Source organism: Corvus kubaryi, unplaced genomic scaffold (assembly GCF_017639235.1).
Source record: "Corvus kubaryi isolate FWS band 111438036 unplaced genomic scaffold, C.kubaryi_AGA036_p1.0 37300, whole genome shotgun sequence".
Taxonomy (NCBI): Eukaryota; Metazoa; Chordata; class Aves; order Passeriformes; family Corvidae; genus Corvus; species Corvus kubaryi.
This window is the reverse complement of record NW_024581093.1, coordinates 5,516,708-5,536,716: the sequence shown is the minus strand read 5'-3', so window position 1 is coordinate 5,536,716 and position 20,009 is coordinate 5,516,708. Positions and strand designations below refer to the sequence as shown.

General features: G+C 47.8%; 2 protein-coding genes across 2 annotated transcripts; one reads left to right on the top strand and one right to left on the bottom strand.

Moving 5' to 3' along the window:
* Window positions 1–2,151: 2,151 nt before the first annotated feature.
* Window positions 2,152–16,909, bottom strand: CENPT (centromere protein T). The gene is made up of 13 exons (XM_042027234.1): window positions 16,583–16,909; window positions 15,918–16,044; window positions 15,293–15,386; window positions 14,987–15,120; window positions 14,189–14,222; window positions 12,915–13,057; window positions 12,020–12,448; window positions 9,179–9,355; window positions 8,650–8,853; window positions 6,563–6,653; window positions 5,132–5,296; window positions 4,280–4,384; window positions 2,152–2,551 (listed from the first exon to the last, which is right to left on the bottom strand). The coding sequence occupies exons 1-13, from the start codon at window positions 16,907–16,909 to the stop codon at window positions 2,428–2,430; spliced, it is 2,154 nt and encodes a 717-aa protein (XP_041883168.1). The 3' UTR covers window positions 2,152–2,427.
* THAP11 (THAP domain containing 11) lies at window positions 16,908–17,735 on the top strand. Its single transcript, XM_042027235.1, is given in 2 exon segments — window positions 16,908–17,408; window positions 17,410–17,735. Coding segments are annotated over 2 exon segments (732 nt in total). The 3' UTR covers window positions 17,641–17,735.
* The last annotated feature ends 2,274 nt before the right edge of the window (window positions 17,736–20,009 follow it).

Below are 20,009 nucleotides of genomic sequence, written 5' to 3'. Positions count from 1 at the left end.
CGCTGCCCGACGGGAAGCGCAGTCCACGTCACGCCCGCCCCCTCGTCCCCGGCTCTCGCTGAGACTACAGCTCCCGAGAGGCTGCGCAAGCAAAGCCCCCGTCCCTCCCCCCGGCGCGCTGCACGCTGGGAATCGTGTCCCCGTTCCGCTCCGCTCCCATCAGCGCCGTGGGGTGCGGGGACTCCCGTTCCCAGCGTGCTCCACGACAACGCGGCGCCCAAGTGCCGCCCCGCGCTTGCAGGCGCCCGCCGGCCGCCTCCGCGCACGGGCCGGTTTCGGCCGCCGCGCGGCGCCCGCGCGTCAGGCGCTGCGTGGGCAGCTATGGAGGCGCGGGAGGGGGTCCTGCGGGCGTGGCCGTTGCCATAGCGACGGGTAAACGGAGCGCGCGCGCCATGGCGGCCCCGGGACTGAGGACGGAACCGAGCGCAGCCACGGGCGGCTCCGGCAAATCCCAGCAACCGGAGTAACCAGCGGCTCTGCGCTGCCAGGGCGTGGATGGGGGACCGCGGCCGGCCCGCTGCAGCTCACAAAGGCTCCTTTGGTTCTCAGCTGCATCCATGTGGATATACAGCCTTTGTACATATTTTTTTTCCCCATCTGTTTGTCTTCAGAGTACAGTAAAAAAACGGAACTCCTGCTGTGAAGCCACGGTCAGCAGGAAGAAAAACAAGATCCCTGAGCTGACTTACACTATGAGTTCATTCTTCTGTATATGACGCGCTTAATTCCATGTTTCCATTCTTTTTCCATGTCTCCATAGCAATAAACAGCCCCTTGTCGTCGTTCCAAACCTATGATCGTCAGAGCACCTGGAGACCTACTTAAGGAAGGAGCTGCAGCCTCTCGACCTGACTGAAGAGAGCTCCCAGCAGCTGAAGTTACAGGTCTGACATAAGGTTCTCTTGAGAGTATGATCTTCCCTTACTTGAGAGAATATTTATATAGTTACATATTTCGACTTTATATGCTTAGATATATAGTTATATGTATTTATGGATCTGTACAAGCCAAAGTTTGATACAAAAAGTTACAACCTCTGAGACTCCAGACTGCCAAAGAGGTATCAATTGTTTGAAATAACATCCAGTCCAAGGAAAAGGCTCTGGGGAGTTGAAGAATTCCTGTGAAACATCCAAACCCAATGCCAGCCCACTACTGTGACAGGCAGCAGGTGCAAAGCACCATCCCCTCCCATTCCTCCCCGGGAAGCTGCACCTTCTTACGAGAAGAAAGTGAACTCTGACACACATTGGAGAAGGGAATCCCATCCATGCAGGACATGCATTTACTGCTCCCAGCAGAGCTTCTCAAAGGACCCTTGTCTTTCCAACACTTCAGTCACACTGTATCAGCAAAAATGCTCTTCGTGGTATTTATGGAATAATGTTAAAAAAACCCCCACCAAACTTGAAAAATGCCTGCCCTTTGGATTGGCATTGCCTGCTGAAGAGATTTTAACTCTATTTGGCCATCACGTCCTTTAGTTTTGTGCAAAACCTGTTTAACTTCCAAGTTCTGCTGCCAGGAGCTGGGCTGGATTTCCAGGAGTCCCTGTAACTGGTGCCATTTGGCTGTAGTTTTAGGAAGCTATACTGCACACACAGCACAGCCCAGAGAGAAGGATCCATACTTGCAGTAGGATTTAGGACAGGCTCAGGATGGGGAGAAACAACTCATGTCACACTGACCCCCCAGAAGGACACTGAAGAGAAAGTTCAATACCCATCTCCATCCCTCCAAAACTGGTACATTTGACAGGCATTATTCTTTCCCAGCTTCTGAATTGTTTTACAAAGTCACAGTCCTTGGCACCCTTTGCTGTGTCAGACCTCATTCCTGGTGTGGTTTAGGCTCACTGGAAGCAGTACAATCATACACAAGAGTTTTGCCTGTGTGAGGAGGATGAGGGAGCACAGCATGGACCAGCTGCACACCAACTCCCAGTACAGGAACACCAGGGGAAAACAAAGGGGCACCATGGCTCCCACTGGGAGCAGAGCAACAGAAACCACACAGGTGTGTCAAACACAAACACCTGGCTGGCATGAAGAGCACCAACACCACTAAATGCCTGCGAGGAACAGTTTGAACACCACAATGCTCAGGAGCCTCTCAGCTCACTGGCATAAGCAGCATTGGCATGACACAGAATACATGTAACATTTTATTTATCTGAGCTGTACACGTATTCAAAGGTAACATACAAAAATATGGATAGTCAAATCACTTGTGACAAAGGCTGGTGAGACCAGCAGGGTGGTGTGGTGGCCACAGCACAACCTGCCTCCACTCAGGAGAACATCCAGCAGTCTTTGCCTGATTGCTTACGTGTGGAAAAGCATCACCTGGAGCAGTGACATGGAACAATCCACAGCCAGCCCCTGGGAGCAGACCATCTTCTCACCCACAGAGGCCATCACTGCACCTTCACTTGGAGGGGATCACTTTATTTCCACTCACAGCAACTGGAATCAGGATCTTCCGGTACTCCAGAGGGAGGTAGTTCTCTATCAGCACATTCAATGGCATCTTGTCTGTCACCAGCCCTTGCCTTTGTCCAAAAGGAGAGCAGAGAAGAAACAAGAGCTGTTAGTGAAATGTGTTTCCATTCGATGTCAGAGTAAGGTTTTCTTGCAGTGATGTTTTTGCATTTAAGAGCTGAAATGCTCTGGCTGCTTGTGACAAACAGCTCCAGATTCGTGTTTGCTGGCAGCTTCTCAGCTCCTGTGCATGGTGCAATGCCAGGATTGCCCACACAGCAGAGCAGACCAAGAGGGTTCCTGCACACCAGCTTCCCACAGAGCTTCCCACTGTTTACCATGGGGATATTCAGCTATATTGATCAGGACCAAAGTAGAGGCTCACTGCTTTTTAAATTCACAATCCACCTACCATAGGATAAATTCTACCATTTGAAGACGTGCACAGAATGATGTGACAGAAGGAAATAGCTCAGTACCCAGATATTTTTACAGTCACAACTCAGAGGTGGTTGGCATTTGCCAACTGTGTAGGCCATGTAGTTTTCCAGTACACTGTTTAGCTGACTGGCCTGAAAAAATCAGCATCTCCCAGTTTTGTAGAAAGAAAAAAAGTGCAGCATTTATTCACACTTTCTGTGTGGAAGGAACAGAAATACTGTTCTTATGCATGAGCCAGCAACAATTCCTGTTCTCTTTATGAGGCAGTAAAAAAGCGTAAAGACACCTAGAACAAAGTGAAACAACAAGTACATGGAATTCTCAAACCAGGGCAACTAACCCATCATGCCTCCTGGCCTGCTCTTACCAACCTCAGCACACACCTGCCAGGTGGGAAAATGAAATCTCTGGATCAGGACAGCAATAGATTGTTCTTTTTAAGCAGCAGCACCAGCACTACCTACAGAGGCTCATGCAAAGCTCATGTCATCAGCTGTGCCCTGCACCATCCCCCAAGTGACTTTAACATCACATTTGAAACTCTTCCAGTGGAGAGCAAGAACAACAACCTGGAGTAATGACTTTAAATGAAAAGTGGTGGATTGCTTCAGGCCTCACAGAGTTTTACAGTGGGCTTCCAAGCCAAGAATAAATCCCTTGTGTTTTCGTAACAGAACAAAGTGAATTCAGGCAGGAGATGAGGCAGCTGGGGGAGTCCAGAGGACAGAGCACCAGTGAGGCAGCTCTGAAAACAGCTCTTCCAGGTTGCTGTCTAGGAATGTTGCTGTTATGAGAGGCCAGCCCTGGCTGCCTGGCCTGGAGGCTTCTTCTCCTGCTCTGGAGAGGAATTGTCAGTTTGGATCCCAAGTATCAGCTTGTGCAGCAGCAGGAAGAGGTGTATTTTGTTTGGAAGAGGAAGTCACCAAAACAGACAGCAGGACATGTGAAAATGCTCACAGTGTCAGCTGCAGGTGCTTTTAGCAAAGACATCACTCGAGGATGCAAACAGGGTAGCCCAGCCTCCCTCTTAGCGTTTCTCTACTTTTTCTACTCATTTCCCAGACATTACTGCTTCACCCTTACACAAATCCCTCTCCTCTTGGCTCCTCAGATAACTCCTTGCACTCACAACCCTTCACTACTTCCTCTTGCCCCTCCACCACCACTGTCACTCAGTGGTGCAACCCAAGTCCACGGATATCTCCTGGGACAGAAGTGGCCTCACACAGAGTAAATCTCAAGATCCCATACTTACGGTGCAAACACTGCTGGTGCACACCCTGGCAACAACCAAGGTTTACTGGGCTATCAAAGCACCACCAACCACCACTGCAGTTTAGCAACAACCCTTCCATTACCTTCTCATGAGGATTTCCAGGTCAGCCACCTCCACTGTCTTCCTCCCTGCATGGTGGGCGTAAGCTTCCAGATCATCGCTCACCTGCTTGAAGTATCTCTCGGAGCTGAGGGAACAATGAGGAGGGAAATCAAATCAGACTGAACCATGTGAACACCATCTACTCACCCACTTCTGCAGGGCAAGCTGCACTAGAGCTGCTCATTGTTCAGGTCCCAGCCTGCCAGGGAAAGCTGGGGGAGAAGAAACTCTCCAGCCCACGGACAAAGCTTGACTCCTCAGCTCAGGCTCCCTGGAACTTCACTGCCAAGACAGCTGTGAAACAGCTGCACATCTGACAACCAGAACCTTTCCCAAACTTCCCACACGTGCAGGAACAGGGGCTGACACCAGTGAGAGAGAAATCAGCACTGAGGGTCAGACTACTGGCTACTGCAGTGACACTGTTCAAAAAATCCACAGATTTTACTCATGAAGGCAACAAGGTAGAAGGATTCAAAAAGCTGAGAAACCTGGATTCCAGTGGAACACCCTCACTGTGCCCAGAACAATGACCATTGTCCAGAGCCATCCTGCCCATGGAAATTGATCATGACAAGACTGTGACTGGTACAATTTGCTGGGACAAAACCCAGATGCTCCTGCAAGGCTGCACTGATCAGATACCCACACAGCAGCCCAAGGCACTTTGCACATTTCTGCCCCTGTTTTTATCAGGCCTCCCAAGACTGTTTCCAGCTGAAGAGAGAAGGCTGTCAGCTTGTCAGCAACACTCCAAACAGATTTATTACTTCAAGAAAGAAAGAAAACCCAGCACTAAAAATAATGGAAAGAGCAGTTTGTTGCTACTTACCATTTTTCAACAATTTTGAATGCATCTCTGGTCACTGGCATTTTAACAAAATGTCTGAATATCTCCTTTATCAAACTCCTTGGCATTTGAGGCTCACATGGTTTCCTCTGGGATGTTTTCAATCTCTTTGGAACTGTCTTAGGCTGCAACAGCTGCACGGGAGACCTTTGAGGGAAATTGAAAATTGATACATTGAATGAACAAGGCCAGGGGAGAGGCAGAGAACACCAGGCTGAGTTTGGAGAAACCCTAAGCTGAACTGGAAGGGACAAGAACTATCTTGAGCTCTTCATTCTTTCTCCCTCCCAATTCTTCAAAACTCTCATGCCCAAACAGGGCAGTTTGCAAAGAGTTCCCTTGATTCCAGCATGCTCATGTAACACACTGCCAGCAAACTGGAGTTCTCTCCAATACATGAGTGCAGTTTCCACTGCATCCCTGCAGTATTCCCTTTCCAGTAGTGCACAAAGTTTGAGGCACCACAAGTCACCTCTGCATCGGTGGACAGAGGAGGCTGCTCTGCAGGGAATCCTTCTGCACTATTAAGAACTTCAATGAGGGCTTTTTTGGTGGGTTTTGGGGTTTTTTCCCCCCCTTAAACAAGACCTTAAGTCCTAAAGGAAGTTACAATTGTCTTCCATTCTAAAATAGGAAAAATTGTAATAGGGAAGACTTAAGTGAAATCCATGGATTCACTCAGTACATGATTGGAAAACAACAGGAAAAAAATAGAACCTCAGCAATAGAACACATGCAAAACCCCCAGAAAGAGTGTGTGGATCACTTGACTCTTGCCAGTCCACCTGTATGTGGGCACAAGAATTTTGTCTTCTTGTTTATTGCTTTAATAGACAAAAATCTAAAGCCATGGGCTAGAAAATTCCTCCTGTTCCCTAGGACCCACTGCTAGTGGTTCTGATGAAGCAAATGGCTTCACCAAATTTCTAATTAAGACAATACAAATGTTAACTAATTTGGAGTAATGCAGAGGACAGGTTCACTTTCTGCCTCTAGGACAGCTTCATTCTATAGTCAGCACATGGCAACTGCACACAGCTCTAGGCTTCTGCAGTCAATGCAAGTATGTCATTCCATGTGATCAGAGTCCTGTCACCTTTAATTACCCCTCTTCTGCAAGAGCCTCTGCATCCCATAGTGGAGACTATGGCTCCAGAGTAGCCTACCAATTGAAAAACTCCTAGGAAAAGTTTTGCCCTTCAGCACAAGAAAATATTACAAGAACGTTCACTGGAAAGCCTTAAGACATCAGACCTGCTCTGGAAGAGCACTGACATTCACTCAATTCACTCTGAACTCAGCTGCTACAGCACTGAAAGAACCAAAGCCTTCAGAACAGCTGGCAAAGCTGGGCTCTGCTCTCCCCCCAGCCCCACTTCTGCCAGGCCACTGCTGGATGTGGCTTAGGCTTACCTGGGAGCAGCAGGTTTTGCAACATGTGGAGTTGACAGCAGGAGGTTGTAGGCTGGAGCACGGACAAATGCAGGAGTCTTCATGGAAACCTCTGGGGAAAAAAAGTACTTGAGGAACTGAAGTCTCTTTCCAGAGCTCCTGGAGAAAGCAGTGCTGCTGCAGCAGACAGAAAACCAGGCACCTCCCGACACGCCTGGTCCTGGTCACACTTCCTGTGCTCTGGCTGTGTCCCCACAGCACCCTGAGCCAGCACAGCTGCTGCCTGCTGCAGTGCCACCCCCACAGCTCCTGCCACACAGGCTGGGGGCTCCCCTCGGGCCCCTGTGCTGGCCCAGCTGGCTGGGCAGGCTGCAGAGACACACTCACTCAGGGCCAGGCTGCAGGGGCTAATGGCTGGGTTAACTTAGGTTGCCACAAAGCTGCAGCCTTTTTAACCAGAAAGAACTTCAAAGTCTACAAGCTCCCTCTTTGTCATCTTGCTAAGCCACTGGCAAATTCTCCTGAAAAAAGGGACAAGCTGAGCTACTGACTCACATTAGAGGGGCCAGAATATAAACTTCTCCCTGTTTGCAGATTGTCATAACTCCCTCCAGGCAAGGCTCCTGTTATCAGCATCTCACATGTTCCCTGCTATGAACCCATAGCAGCTTCCTCCAAGTCTAATCTGCATTGTCTAACTTCACTCTTGCACTTCACTTCATAACAAAGGAAAGAAAACAATGTTAATAGAAATACTGAGCAGCTTCGTGTCTAGAAGAGGAGTGATCATACAGGGCTTCTTGCCCAACAGCTTCCCTTGGAAGCTGAGTGCAGCCAAGTAATCCAGCCTATCTGGTAATGGCGTCAACTTCACAAAGATCCCTTAAAAGGGCTTGGACACCTGTCCTCTTAGAGAAGCCAAGCCCAACTACTAGAGGCTTCAGGGACTACTGAGAGTTAAACTCCCCAGATGAAAGGGTCAGAAATCTCTCAGAGAAAGCAGGACTGGGTGAAACTACTGTGGTTGCCTGCATTAGCTTCTTCTGAATAAACATTTCTGTGCACTGGAGGAACAGGGAGCAGGATGTAGGGAAAGGGACTGGTTATGCTCAAGTTTCCAAGGCAAGATTTATGACAAAAGGACATAATTTTTTTCCCTTTTCTTCCTCCTCTTGTCCAATGACACCTGTATGGTGCTACTCTTACTGTTCCACCCTATCAGTGAGATCTGCAGCCAGATCTTTCCACCTCTTCATACAGCTGTGTACAAGATAAGCATATTAACACAACTGTAGACACCCTAAGAACACCTACAGCTTTTCTTGTGGCTATCAGTTCAACTGTTGTGCTTGTGCACACTGCACAAATACACACAGACATAGATATTTTCATTACAGCTGAATATGGCCAAAATTTTCGCAATGGGTTTTAGGATGTCCTTTGTTCAGCTTTATACTTCAGAGTGTATTGTTCTTCAAAAGACTAAGACCAGTTCCAAGAGACATCACTAAAATACATTCTGGGCATTCTCAAACATGGCCTTGATCAAAGATAACTCAGTCTGATGTATTTGTTCTTCCAAAAGGCATCAGCACTCTTGGGCTAGACTGATGCAGTTTCTGAAGAGCTGTTTAGAAGTAGACACTTTCTCTCAGCTTTCTGGAAAACCGGGCTACTACTTTTGTTAACTGGAAAGGAAACCTGTAACTACACATACAAAATACAGGGTTCTAAATTACGTTTCAAGTCTGAAGTCACATAAATGGCTGTGGTAACACCAACTCAATGGTAAGACATTAAAAAATTGGCATGAAATTAGGAGTCAGGAAGGAAAGAACAGACTGGAGGATATCCCTATGTCACTGTATAACCTCACTTTGCACTCAGTTTCATCTGTTTTGGGCACTTCCATTACTTTCACCTCAAAAAGTACAAGATGATCTTGGTCTCTGGAGCACCTGATGAGCCAGTAATGATCTGGCCCTAGAGACAGCAGCCAACAGTTTCCCCTGGACTCTCTGATGGACTAAACAGTTAATAACATTATTAACCTCTGCTGTTCTTCAGCCTAGGAGGAAAAAATTCTCCAACCGCCTTCTGTTCCTCACCTTGACTTGCAGGGTGTCCAGCTTCATCCTCAGAAGGCTCTTCCACTGAATTATCCAACTCTAGCATGATAGCCTGGTCCTGTAGTTCATCTCCTTGTTCATCAGTTTCATCTGATGGAGTCATCCCAGGTTTATCGAATGAGGAAAAGGCATGAGAGTGCCTGCCCGGACTTTCAGCTCCAATGCCTTTGGTAATCTCACGTTCTACATTTCCAAAACAGGAAAAACAAAGCCCTGAAACAAGTACCTTTGCTTGATTCTGGAACTTCCACTAGTAAATTTTAATCAAAGAAACCTGCTGTAACTACACATTTCTAAATACTACCACCAGTACAATTTTGGTTTCCCTTAAAATAAAATGCAGTCTTCCAGCTTAAAATGACAAAATTGGTTTGATATTTCCCCAGTAATTAGCCCAGATTCCACAATGTAAAGGAAATTAAGTCTCTGTCTCAGCACTGATACCAGTCATGCAGCATGAGAGATCTTTGGCACTAAAGAGAGCTGTCAACATTAGAGGTGTCCTCACCAGCTCCGGGAGAGCCGTGGGCTCCAACGTTGCCTTCTGCCAGTTCCTCTCCTGCTGAAGGAGCCATTTCTGTTTCACCTCTGCTGTCCTGTGCTGGAGTTATCTGCAATTCTGCTTTTTCAGCCAGTTTCTTCTCCAAATGTTCAGAATATTCAGCACTTGCACCACATTCTGCAGCTAAAATAAGAAATTCTATCATACATCTTACCTACAAAAAAACCCCCAACCGCCAGCACACAGTTTAACCACCACTAGAATTTATTTGTGATAAATAAACTCAGCCATTAAGCTGTGAATAAGAAAAGCAGATGCAGTTCCCTTTACAGCTGAGAAATGCCCAACTTTTCCTGTGTTTGCTCCACAGCTACCTAATTAGGGGCACATCAGATCCCGATGAAGGAATTTTACTTACAGTAAGCAGAGCTCCTCCAGATCTGCCATCTCTATGGCTATTCCAAATTTTGGTGATTGTGTGAAAGACCAATTTCTTTTCCTTTAAATCTAACAATACCTGGAGTTTGTGCTCAGATTCTCCTCCTCATTTCCTCCGTTTTTCTGAATAAACAATTTTGTAAGAGATATACTCCATTACAAAGAGAAGAGAGCCTAAAGTGGTTTTAACCATCCTGGACAAGCCTCTGGCAGGCAGGATGAAAAATACATAGGCACATGACTTGCTTTTGTTTAAAACACTTGAGCCACTGACTACTTAAGCATTCCTTTTTCCTTTATACTACATATACAGTCCACATATCTGTTACTATGTAGCTCTGTTAAGCAGAAACCCACCCAAGTAATTCCTTTGAGAAAATTGGGCACTCTCATAATGCTGTCACTTGCTGAAGGGTTTGGAAATCTTGGCTGAGTCCAGAACCAAAAGCTGTCAAACTGCACTTTTATCATCCCCTCCAGTGACTGGGAATTTTCACACTCGAAAGTACAAGTGTGGCAAGGCCTTATACTTTTGGGACCCCAAGCTCAAGTGAAGGGCACAAAGACATCTGGCCAAAGGTGGTGCAAAAATCAGTTATACCACTCTCACTAACCAGAATACTGGGCTGCTTACACCAACACAGGGCCTAAAGTGAAGTGAAATATTAACTAGCTTAGATTAGCCAGATGTATTCTTTGCCAAGAGAGAGCTCTTCATCTTTCCTATGGGAAGCCGAGCAGTACTACAGACCTGCCAAAACATAAGAACCCTTATTCCAGTTCCAGTCACAGCCCACTTTTAGAGAGCTTATCTGGAAATGTTCAATTCCAGCATCTTATGTACAATTAAGTCTTATTTTACTCTGCAAGTCACCTCAAAAACTCTGTTTAAATCAGATTATACTCCATTCCCTTTCTACACTCAAAGCACTTCTTACCCTCTCGGAAAATCTTTTCCTGTTCCACTCCGTTAACTGTATTAATCATCTCTTCTTCTGTATCACTTATTTCTAGGTCTTCAATTACATGGGACACAACTTCTCTCAAAGACATGCTGGAAAGATTTAGAGTGACTGGGGATTCCAAATATTTACTTGAACTTCTGGAGGACAGAGAGGAGCTCCATCTACAAACAGCTAGAACAGATCATTAATGTGTCTCCTGGTAGCTTTTTAAACTTTCTTTTAGCTTTCCTGGTAAATAAAAAACCAAGCAGGGAGAAGAAGACACACAAGAAACACTTGTGTGTACTCGAAGCAGTTTAGGGAGTTTGCACTGAATCTTAGGAACCAGTTGGAAGAATCCTCTCAACCATTTTTCAGTTGACACTGAGGAGCAACACTGAGAGCAGCCTCCTGTGGTAGAGGAGAACTAGGTCACCATTAACTTCTGACATGAATGCCTTACTAACTCCAGTGTTTTAAAGATATGCTCACTCCCCCACATCTTCCTCTCATTTGATCCAGTCCCCTATTCCACATCCTCCACACTTTTCTCTGCATATCTATCTCTTTGTCCTAAAAATGCCTACCACTGAGCTCCTCTGAGCAACTAACCTTTTTCTGTCGATTCCTCCCCCTGTCCTTTCAAAACAACTTTTGCCTGGTCCAAGCAGTATGAGGAAAATGTGTTCCCACTTACACAACCAGGACTAGGCCAGGGAAATGAATGCCAAAGAAAGGTACCAGACACCAGGAAAAAACTGGCAAACAATAGGAATTGCAAAGTGTTGGTACAGAGTGAGCAGGGAGGCGACTGCCTCTGTCCAAGGATTTTTAAGGCCCTGGAGACAGTGAAGAGATTGGCTGTGACAAATAAGTGAGCACATCACAGTGAAGGTCTGGACTACAAACTTCCAGACTCCTTCCATGTCTGCTACATGTCCTACGTATCTCCTTATTTTTTGTGACCAATTTAGAGTGCCCACTTCTGGTGTCCCAGTACAAAGGAGAGATGGACCCAGTGGAGAGTCTAGCAAAAGGCCACCAGGACAGTTAAGGGACTGAAACATCTCTCCTAGAAGGAAAGGCTGAGAGAGCTGGGACTGCTCAGCCTAGAGAAGAGAAAGCTCGGGGCAGATCTCATCAATATACACAAGTGTCTGAAAGTAGGGTGTAAGGCAGACAGAGCCAGACTCTTTCCAGTGGTGCCCAGTGTCAGGAGAAAAGGCAACTGCCACAGACTGGAACAGACTGGAGGCTCCATCTGAACATAAAGAAGAGAATTTGCAGTCATTACCCTTGGAGACTGGTAAGAGCCACTTAGACAGGGTCCTGGGCAACCTGCTCTATGTGGCCCTGCCAGAGCAGAGGGGTTGGAGAAAACAACCTTGAGGTCCCTTTCTACCTCAACCACTCTGTAACTTCAGATAATACCTGCTAAGCCTAAGCCTTAAGCCATAGTACTCACTGCAAACCACTTCCTCTTCAGGAAAAGAAACCTGTTCCATTGGGTGACTCTGCTGGGAATGATCCTGCTTATCTTCTTGCTGTTTTACAGGTGTTTCTGTAGATACATGTCTCATTCTGTCAACATGCCCATGATCAAGGCTTGAGCTCTTGGAGTATCTTTGGGTCCTTCCCTCATTTGTGCCCACACTGGATACCAGGCCCTCTGGCCTTGATTCCTCTTGATCTACATCAGAAATCAGGCTCCTCTGTGCTGAAGTTTTTGAGTCTGACAGCTGGGGTTCAAGAGCAAAAAGTTTATTCTGGCTCTGTTCATCCAGCTGGGACTGAACAAAGAGCTCGGTGCTATTCATCATCATTTCCGCATCACTTGTCAGGATGCTTGTTCGAATCCCAGATGCAGATTGTGAGTCCACAAGGTAGTTCTGTTCTGTTTAGAAAGTTTTAAAACAGATTTTATGTGAAAAACTGTTCAAGGTCATAGGGACACACTTTACTACCAAGACTTGTGTAATTCAAAATTTCAGTCATTCAACCAAATTTTACTCATCCTCAACAGATCAAACACTGAAACTCTATGACCCCACTTCAGTGCCCCCAGCTCTCCCCCTACCAAACCAAGAGACCTCAGTACCCACAGAAGAAAATGATCCCAAACAATTCCTGTGGCTTATATCACCAAACTGGACAAAGCACATATTTAAGTGCATAGAAGCAAAGGAACTGCTGAGGCAGAGCCTCATTCTAATCTTGCTTCTCAAATCCCACTCTATTTCTGCAAATGTATTAGTAAATTTTAAATTCTAAAACACAGACCATGCTTCAGTAACTGCTTCTACAAGCCCCTTTACGTAAGGCCCTGCCTCCCAAAAGAGAAGTAACAACACAAAAGAAACCTTTGCTCTTCAGCAGGTTCTGTTCTACTCTGCCTTCAAAAGCTTGCATGTCAACAGCCTTGCGGGTTTTTGGCCTCCGGAGCAAGCCCCTCTTCTCAACAGTGTCTGGGGCCATCAAGGAACCCACAGACATACGAAGGGATCTGCAAAAAGAGGGAAGAAATCATTTGTCAAAATCACACTCCCCTTTTACCCTCAGAATACAGACATGGTGGCACTAACAGTGACACATTTCACAGAACTGGGAGAAATTTCTCCAAAAAACCCTTGAAGATTATATGTCAGTCTAAATGAATTATTTTCATAGTATCACCCCACATCACGCTATGTGTCACAGATATCAGTAAGCAGACTGGGTTACAGCCTCCCTGAGACACTGCAACACTACAGCTGACAAAAGGTTCATAAATTTAAAAAAATCTTAAGTAACAAAAAAAAGAGAAAACAAATGTTTGAGAGTGAAGACATACTCCAGATGACAGTGGGGTGGTAGGAGGACTTCCCAACAAGCTTAAGAAGCTACTTAATATCAAGTACTCTCAGCAAAGTACAGCTACCAACACACTATGACTGTTTTGAGATGGGAGCTGATAGCAACACATAAAGCACAGGAAAAGATGTTTCTCACTGGAGGTGTTTCACACCCTGGAGACTGACCATGCTCAATGACCTCCTGCCCCTCTCTCCAGGCAACCCAAGTAAAAAGGGAGTTCAGAGGGTTTAAAGTCAAAACTACAGAATGCAGCCCCAAGAAGCATCTTGTGTGGCACCCCAGGCAAGGGCTGCACTGAGAAAGGTGAAATAATGCGCTGACTTTGGCCAGGGTCATTTGCAAAGTACCCAGGCAACACAGGAAAGTAAGTTCTTTGACTCACTAAAAAGCTTTTAAAGTCCAGAAAATACTGCATAGATGCAACTGATATGATGAGACTACCAACCAGTACTGTGTACTGACTTACTGTTGGAAGCATGAAAACAAAAGGAAAAAAGGAATGATCCTAGCAAATAAAAATAGGAGCAACAGCAGCAATACAAGCTAGACCAACCCAGGCACACAGTGCAGAGCCACAGTTCCTGAAAATCAAAAGGTGTGTGGTGTAACACCTTCAAATTCCATCAGCAGAGGGGCAGGTGAATGTGTTACTGCTAACATTAACACAGGTCTTTAACATGAACCCAGGTATCTGCACTGTTCTTCACCACTTCAGATGTGATCAGTGAAGGCAGCTATACTCGGGACAGACAGAAGTTAAGATATTTTAGGTTAAACTCACCGAGTCATAATTGTGCTGTCCAACGTTGACTGAGCTAGAAAAAGTCAATGGCACATTAGTTGAGAAATAACCCTTTACACAACAGGCTACAGGAACATCCCAATGGATCTTCCTCTTTTCAGAGCCAGTCATGCTACAATCCTCAAAAGTCACACTTTGATGCAAACAGAATTAGATGACAGTCACTTCACTATTTCATGTCTACATTTCAGAACTGTGTATTAGAAATCTAATAAGCAATTTCTGAAAGGGTAAGAAAACAGTTATTTCAATGAAAATTTAACATGGCATATACCCTCAGACTTAATAATTTTAATTTTACCACATTGATAGCAAGATGTTAGGCCTTGGTCACAACCACCCTTCAGCAACCCAACCCAAACACATCTGGAGCTTTAGAAGCACAGACAACTATTCCACAAACTCTTGATGAAACTGGAACTCAAACCTGTTCTGCTCACCAGGAACTTCATAATTATTTTTATATAATTGCAATGCAAAGTATGCACCTGCTTGTATTTTAAAGTTTCTAGAATTGAGAGGAAGACAGGGATTGCTTCCTCTGGAGACACTTCAAAACTCAAAAAGCACCAAGCTGCAAAAGTAGTCAATAAGTTATATACAGTAGGATAGGTGCTTTTATTTTTTCCATTATCCCCTTTGCATGAGATACTGCAATCTGGATTCCAAACCTACAACTGCCCAGCTGGGCAGCTCCTAACAACTGAGCTGAGCAGGTGAGAACCAGCTGACAGCAAATGCAGCACTGAACAAGATAATCCTTGACTGCAGCCTTACCTCGGTTCTGGGGAAGTCGTCTCTCTGCTGCTCTCTCAAACTCAGAAATGCTGAGTTTCTTTCTCTTCTTTGTCATGTGGAATACGCTGACAGATGTGTCCTCAGCAGCAACATCTGGCAGCTGCAATTCCCCCCTACCAAAACAAACCAAGCTGGAGAGACATTTCTGATAATCCCACCTGACAAGATGCAACTCTGATCACTGAAACATAAGTAGAGAAGTCCTGCTCCCTAATCCCACCACAGGAACTGCAGCTATACCTGGCATTGTAATAAAAATGAAAATTATAAAAAACCCCTACTTACATGCTTGAAACTCTCTTAGATGGGACTTCTGAATGAGCTTCTTCCATGTCTTTATGGTTAGATATCTGAGGTGCCAGAGGTGAAACTTGGGGTTCTGCCAACAAACCAGAACATTTCCTTTCCACAATTCAGTACAGCAAGAGCACCAAAACGCAGCAGACTGTCACATCTACACTACAGGCTGTAAATTACACTTATTAATGGGTTAAAATTAAGACCTAGTGAAAACTGTTTGGGTTCTACTGGCTGTGACAAAGCCAACAGTGACAGCTGGCAGCACGGGGGTTCCCTGCACTGCAGCAGAATGTGCCTCTATAACTCACACCCGATCCTACAGCCAAAGGCAGCACCAGGATTATGTGCTCAGACACCAGGATAAGAAGACCACCTGAAGAGGGCTTTGAAGAGGATCTTCAAAGCTATGATTTCACCTGTGCAAGGCCTGGTCTCTCAGACAGTTGTATCCCACATTCAGCTGCCCTGCAGTGATTCCTCTGTTACCTACATCAGTCATACAACAATCTGATTTCTGTTCCATGTAACAGGGAAAGGATTTTAAAGTTTTCTCAACTCTACCAAAGCATTGTCTTTCTGTTCTCAAGTCTCCTGAAAAAAAGACACTTACCGTTCTGCATGACTCTCTTGAGTAGAAGCCGTGGTGTGCCATTTTTGAGATCAGGGAACGCTGCCTGTCTCTGCTTCACCAAGGTGCTTCTGACAGATTTACTCTTGTTTTCTAGACTCGATCCAGTCTAGAGGGAAATCAAAAGACAAGCAATTCAACACTAGTATTTATATTATTAAAGACCACAACATCAAAAGCATCCACCACCCATCTTCTAATAACAAGCTAGGCCAGCTGATAAGAAACTTTTTCCAAATTCCAAAGAGAAATTGCGCGTAGACTTTTTGACAATGGTGGCACCTCACGTGTGGACGGGAGACAATTCAGCTCGGGTATCACCCAGGTGGGCTCCAGTGCAAAACCCTCCTGTGGACGAAATCCCGAGTGGCCTCAGAGCACAGCCGCGACCTAAACATGCCGAGGGGTACCCGGCCAGCGCGAAAGGCGAGGGGCGTCGGCCCATTTTCCACGATTAAATGCGAAAAAGGGCGAGAGAGCTGCCTCCGCTCCTGCTTCAGGGGACTCGCTTCTATCTCAAACCGAGAGCGACCGGGCAGGCGGAGCCGGGCGAGTCCCACGGGATGGTCCATCCCGACAGTGACTCTCCTTTCCTCCTTTCTTTCTTTTCTTCCCTTCCTCCCGCCCTCCCGGACCCCTTGCGGCACCTGGGCCGCCGCCCGCGCGTTGTGGCGGCCGCTGCGCCTGAGGCCGGGCCCGGCCGGGGACCGCCCGTCGGCCATGACGGGACCGCTAACGGCCGCACACCTCGCGCGCCCCGCCGCCTCTCGCGAGATGCGTGCGCGCGCCGGGAGGGGCCGCGGCGCAGTGTGGGGCGGGTAGTTCCGCCGGCAGCGCGGTGCATTGTGGTCCGCGTAGTTCCGGGGCGGCGGCGGCGGCGGCGGCGAGAGGCCGCGCGGGCCTTGTGGGAGCTGTAGTTCGGCGGGGCCGCTCGCCCCGCTCGCCGCGGGTGTCCCCCGGCCCCGCGAGGCCATGCCGGGCTTCACCTGCTGCGTACCGGGCTGCTACAACAACTCGCACCGCGACAAGGCGCTGCACTTCTACACCTTCCCCAAGGACGAGGAGCTGCGGCGCCTCTGGCTCAAGAACGTCTCCCGGGCGGGCGTCAGCGGCTGCTTCAGCACCTTCCAGCCCACCACGGGCCACCGCGTCTGCAGCGAGCACTTCCAGGGCGGCCGCAAGTCCTACCTGGTGCGGGTCCCCACCATCTTCCCGCTGCGCGGCGTCAACGAGCGCAAGGCTCAGCGGGCCCGGCGCCCCCGCCCCGCTGCCGCCGCCGCCGCCGCCCCGCAGGGCCCCGCGGCCGCCGCCGAGGCCCCTGCAGGGGGCGCGGCCGAGGACGTGAAGCCCATCGACCTGACGGTGCAGGTGGAGCTCGGGGCCGCCGCCACCATCGGGCCCAGCCCCGCGCGGCTGCCGGTGCCGGTACCGGCGGCGGCGGCGGCGGGGGAGGAGAGCCCGGTGGAGGGCGGCCCCCCCCGATCACTCGTACTCGCTGTCGTCGGGCACCACGTCGGAGGAGCTGCTGAGGAAGCTGAACGAGCAGCGCGACATCATCGCGCTGCTGGAGGTGAAGATGAAGGAGATGAAGGGCAGCATCCGTCGTCTGCGCCTGGCCGAGGCCCAGCTCCGCGAGGAGATCCGCGAGAAGGACCGGCTGCTCCACGCCGCCAGCGCCGGCACCCGCAAGCGCCACGGCCTCTGAGGGCTGCCGGGGCCCGGCCCGGCGCGGGGCTCTCCATCCCGGAGCCTCCGCCGCCCTCGGTGCGGTGCCGGGCAGAGCAGAGATGGGATGGACCACGGCCTCTCAGGTGCCCGGCTCAGCCCATGCCACAGCAGCTCCCAGCCGGGCAAGGCCTCGCCATCGGATTCTCCTGCCTGGACTGGATCAGCTCGGTGCCCAGCTCCGTTATCACCCCGACGTTATCTCCGGTGTCACCTCACACCGGGCCCATCAAACCCGCTCTGTGCCGGCAGTGTCAGGACGCGCTGCTCGTAGCGTGAATGGGACCCGAGTCGGCACTAAGTGGACGTAGGGTATCAGTTTTCAGCAAATAAACTCGCTGTGTGTCAAGTGAGGTAACAGCAACACTACCCTGGAGAAGGCGTGTCCGACTGCCGTGGGCACTGTACCCGTCATAGGAATGGTCGGTGATGTCGCGATCAGCCTTGCTCAGTGGAGGAAAGCTTTAGAAACCCTCTCAGGGTGATGTGTTTCTTCAGTAAATTACTGATGCCATGAAAGACTGCTCTTCCTAGCGTGACAGAACCCCCAGATTAAAGAGTGTTCTTGTACCGTGTAGTTTCTGCTTTCTCTGCAGTGTGTGCGTATTGGTTACAGATGTCTCGATGCTCTCGACAACAGTAAGGATTACAGTCTGGTACAAAGAACCCGGTGGCATTTGACAGCTGTAGTTTATCTCACTGGCTTAAGACTCCCTCTGATGAAATGGAGGCTTTGTAACACATCGGAATTTTAATCCTTGGCTTTCGTTCAGAGAACTGGGATGAAACAGAAGTGACTTTACCTGCAGTGGTTGCAAACCTTTCCTGTCTAATCCTAAACTAGTTGGCATGACTAATAATCTGTACATTAGGCAAAACCATACTAAAACCTGCTTGTGTGTTCTAAACCAAGATTTAAGAGTATTGTAACAAATCTATGTGGAATGATTGTGTAGTCTCTGTTTCTAGCCAGCATCAGTCCCTTCACTTTCTGCAACAGGCAACCAAATCAACGTTGGCTAGAAAGAGGGTGGAGTGAGGGTAGCAAAGCTACGGGTTTGGCTTGGTTATGCACTGCCAGCCTAGCCAGTGGAACAGATCCCTCAGCAGTTTGGAGGAGGAGGAGAAGGGGAGTATCTGGCACCCCAGCACAGCCCTGTGGCAGGGGGCCATGACGATGGATGTTGAGAACAAAAGGCACTTCACCACAGTGTGCCCATATTTACCTTCGAGGGAAGAATTCCCAGGTGTTCCCTGGGTCTGTGAGATCCTTCTGGAACCAGAGTGCATTGCATTCGGTAGATTGGGATGTCACTTTTACTAAATTTTATAGAGGTATTTTCTAAATGTAAAAGGTATCTTTAGTTTGAAATTATGTAATCTTTGTAACACTGGCTAATGTAGCTTTACAACCGTCAGCTTCAACACTGTATACGATCGAACAAAAGGGCACAGTGGGGTTTTGTAGCCGGAGGTTTCTCTGTGAGTCCTGAAGCCTGTTCAGCTCCAGGTTGTCACAGCCTGCTATGTGATGCATGGGTCATTTTTTATTAACGTGTCTGCCAAGTTGGATGGTCAGCTGTAAGGATACTACATGTCTATCCATGTACTAAGTACTTCCTGTTACTTCAGTTTAATTTATTCTCCAATCTGAGATGTAGCTCTCCAGCTCTGTGCTATACTGATTTTTCTGCGAGTCGAGTTAGCAGCAGTTTTTTTGTTTGGTTGGTTTGGCTTGTTGTTTTGGGTTTGTTTTTGGTTTTTTTTGTAGGACAAGAAGATACCTGCTCCACCATTGGATCTAACATCTGTGATTGGTCCAGCAGCTCTAGATGCTCCCATCAAGACGGTAGGCAGCACAACATCCCTCCTTGCAAACGAGGCTGGTTGTGCATCTGAGCTTGTTGAGAATGTGCACGTCGTGACAGTCATGGTACTTTTTCTACCATTGGGATGCACTTCAGGATGTTCAGCCATTCAGCCTTGCTGGACTGGTTACCTGCTGGACTGTTTGACTTCTCCAGGTTACACTGAGGTGCTAACATGCTTAATTTTAATAAAGTATATTTTGTTTTCTTATGTTTCCTGTCTCCTTGTGGTGTATATATGTATTTCTGAAAGGATTGTGGCTGTAGCTTGTCTTCTCTTTTGTACCATCTTTTTATTCTTCATGAACTCCACAGCTGGAATGTGGGGATATCTTTGCGTTCATGTAGGGTGAGGAAGAGGATTTTGAGGTCAGTTCAGTGTAACACACACCTACCTACGCAGAGGTTGGAGCCATTTTGATGAGCAATCAAAACAGGCTGCTCTCTGTGTAACCAGGAGGGATTTGAGCAGAGAGCCAGA

What these genes read in the sequence shown, in the direction of transcription:
- CENPT (XM_042027234.1), bottom strand. Translation starts at nt 16,909, where the DNA reads ATGGCCTCGCGGGGCCGGGGGACACCCGCGGCGAGCGGGGCGAGCGGC. An exon ending in CCACGGCTCTCCCGGAGCTG is followed by an intron (nt 8,854 to 9,178) that starts GTGAGGACACCT and finishes TTGGAAATGTAG; the next exon opens with AACGTGAGATTACCAAAGGC. An exon ending in TTCAAAATTGTTGAAAAATG is followed by an intron (nt 4,385 to 5,131) that starts GTAAGTAGCAAC and finishes TTGTTCCCTCAG; the next exon opens with CTCCGAGAGATACTTCAAGC.